Below are 2,419 nucleotides of genomic sequence, written 5' to 3'. Positions count from 1 at the left end.
ATTCCAAGACTTTCTGGGGATTTTTTTTTTTTAAATGGAATTTGTGGTGTTCTGTAAATTGATGGATACGGTTGCCCCACAATATATTAGGAGACATAAATATAACTAGAATGCACAAAGCAGTAGTGAAATAACTGTGAATGGAAACTCACATCAAACATTAAGTTTATCTAATAAGAATCATAGAATTATAGAATCATTCAGGTTGGAAAAGCCCTTTAAGACCTCAGCCAAGATTGCTGATAAGTGATGGAAAGTGGCTTGGTGAACACTTCTGCCAGCCCCCTCAGTAGCATTGGGTAGATCCCATCTGGCCCTACAGACTTATGCGTCTAGATTTGGTAACTAACCAAATGTAAGCTTAGAACGATGACTTAAAACGTGTAACCACTCCTCTGTGAGGTAAGGACACTGAATTCTGGAGGGTTTCCTTGGATGGCATCCTGATCCAAGGGCAGAGTCTCCAATTGAGAGCTGCTGCTTCAAGGAATGCTGCCTCAAAGGGATCTCCCAGCAGACGCCAGTTACAACCCAAGTGAAACCAGGGCTTCTGGTCCAATACGGTCAGGTCAGCCCCATTGGTTAAGGTGGTCTCCTAGGCGTGCTCGTTACCTGGAGACCCCAGCAGCCACTGCGTGGGCTTGGCTAGAACTTTGAAGGGCTTTCCAGGCACACTCACAGAGAGTTGGTTAACACAAATTCATTTATTTTCATTACAATAAAAATTATATTGTTATTTACAATGTATCAAATAAGGGGCCCACAGGGCCCATCAGTTCTTTCCAGTGGGATGGCTGGTCCCATCCCCTTATACGTGCTAACAGCACTCTCAGCTGCAATGGCATCTTCAGCTGGACCAGGGCAGACTCCCCAAACTCCCGTCACGCTCAGCTCCTCTCGAGCAGCGTCATCTCCACGCCTCGTTTGTCCACATCTGCGGCGCAGACTCCCCAGGCAGTCTCTGCGATCAGCCTGGCCCAGTGTGCGAAACTGTCGCCCGGGCCCCGTCCGTCTGAGAGGAAAGCAGGTCCTCAGGGTCACGGGCATGGCTGGAGAAGCCTGGGGCCACCAGCACGTGGGCGCAGAGCTGCAGACCTGGGACGTGCAAATTGTCCTGCTGGGTGGCGTCGCCCTCGGTCTGAAAAGCTGCACCTCGACAGCAGCGCAGCTCTCCGGCCGCGCTGTGCTGCTGGTGAAGGCGGCCTCTGCCTACTCCAGGCTCAGGTAGGACACTGAGCTGCCTTGCTGCACTGCAAAAGTCATCTCAGTGCAGATGTTCATCTTGGAGGGGCTTGTCAGCTGGAACCTGCAGGAGTGGGAGGAGGGCAGCACCATGAGCTGGCAGTTGTGCGACTGAGGAAAAAGCAGCCAGGCTGATCTCACCAGCCCTTGGGCCCAGCAGGCGATCTTCTCCACGTCTAAGTAGGAGCACGTGCAGAGGGTACGCAGGAGGTACGAGCTCCGATCCGTCCGCAGCTTGTCCTCGGGATGGTGGAGAAAGCACAAACTGTCCCCCAGCAGCTGCTCCCTCCAGCACATGCACTCCAGCCCCACACGCACGCTGCAGTGCCTTGCTGGCAGCTGCCCCGTGGTGGCCGGCTCCAGGCTGAAAGAGTGCCCGGGGGGTGGCCGCAGGAACACCAGCAGGCGGTAGGAGATGCTGTCCTCCTGGATGCGCCAGGTTTCATAGCTGTCATCCATCCCAACGGCTGGCTGCATCTGCGGCATCAAAGTCCTCTTGGAAACCACTTGGCATATATCGAGGAGGTCGCCCACCAGCTTCTTCAGCACCTTGCACGTCTCAGGCAGGCCCTGCACTGGCGATGCACAAGCCAAAGACTTGACACCACTGAGGTCTTCCTCCTCCTCCTCATCTTCCTCCTTCTCCTCCGCCTCCTCGCTGCTGGAGCTGTCCTGCTCACTGCAGCTGACAGAGGCAAAGTTCACTTCCCTGTCCAGCCAGCAGATCTCAGCGAGCAGGACCACGGCTCCTGCCATGGTCAAAAGCAGCCGGTGCTGCAACACAGACCGGAGGAGCCAGTCTTCCCACGTGGAGTTGCTCTGCTCCATCTCCTCCAGCAGCTGAATCATCTTCTCACGCAGATGCTCCTCACGCTGCTGCATCCGCTGGGCCGTGGCCACATCTATCTGATGATGGCCCTTCAGCCCATGCTGGATGGCCAGCACAATCACGAGGAGGCCAAGTCCGGCAGCCATGGCCTGGAGGAGGCAGGAGAAAAAGGGGCTCAGCAGGGCTGGGTGGCAGGGAGCACGGGACCGGGGCAGTGGTGCAGGAGCTGCCTGGAGCTGGGGGCCTGTAGGAGAGGTGGGAGGGAACAAGGGCAGGGTTTGCAAGCACTGCAGGGATGGGAGCCACAGGCTCTTCCCACACAGCGTTTGGGCACTGCTGGCAACAGGC

General features: G+C 55.9%; 1 protein-coding gene across 1 annotated transcript; it reads right to left on the bottom strand.

Moving 5' to 3' along the window:
• Positions 1 to 1,209: 1,209 nt before the first annotated feature.
• On the bottom strand, positions 1,210 to 2,217 carry LOC147600888 (inositol 1,4,5-trisphosphate receptor-interacting protein-like 1). Its single transcript, XM_086747722.1, has one exon. The coding sequence runs from the start codon at positions 2,215 to 2,217 to the stop codon at positions 1,210 to 1,212; it is 1,008 nt and encodes a 335-aa protein (XP_086603848.1).
• Positions 2,218 to 2,419: the final 202 nt, after the last annotated feature.

Source organism: Chlamydotis macqueenii, chromosome 4 (genome assembly GCF_036417535.1).
Source record: "Chlamydotis macqueenii isolate bChlMac1 chromosome 4, bChlMac1.mat, whole genome shotgun sequence".
NCBI lineage: Eukaryota > Metazoa > Chordata > Aves > Otidiformes > Otididae > Chlamydotis > Chlamydotis macqueenii.
The sequence above is the reverse complement of the archived record's forward strand: the minus strand, read 5'-3'. Positions and strand labels throughout refer to the sequence as shown.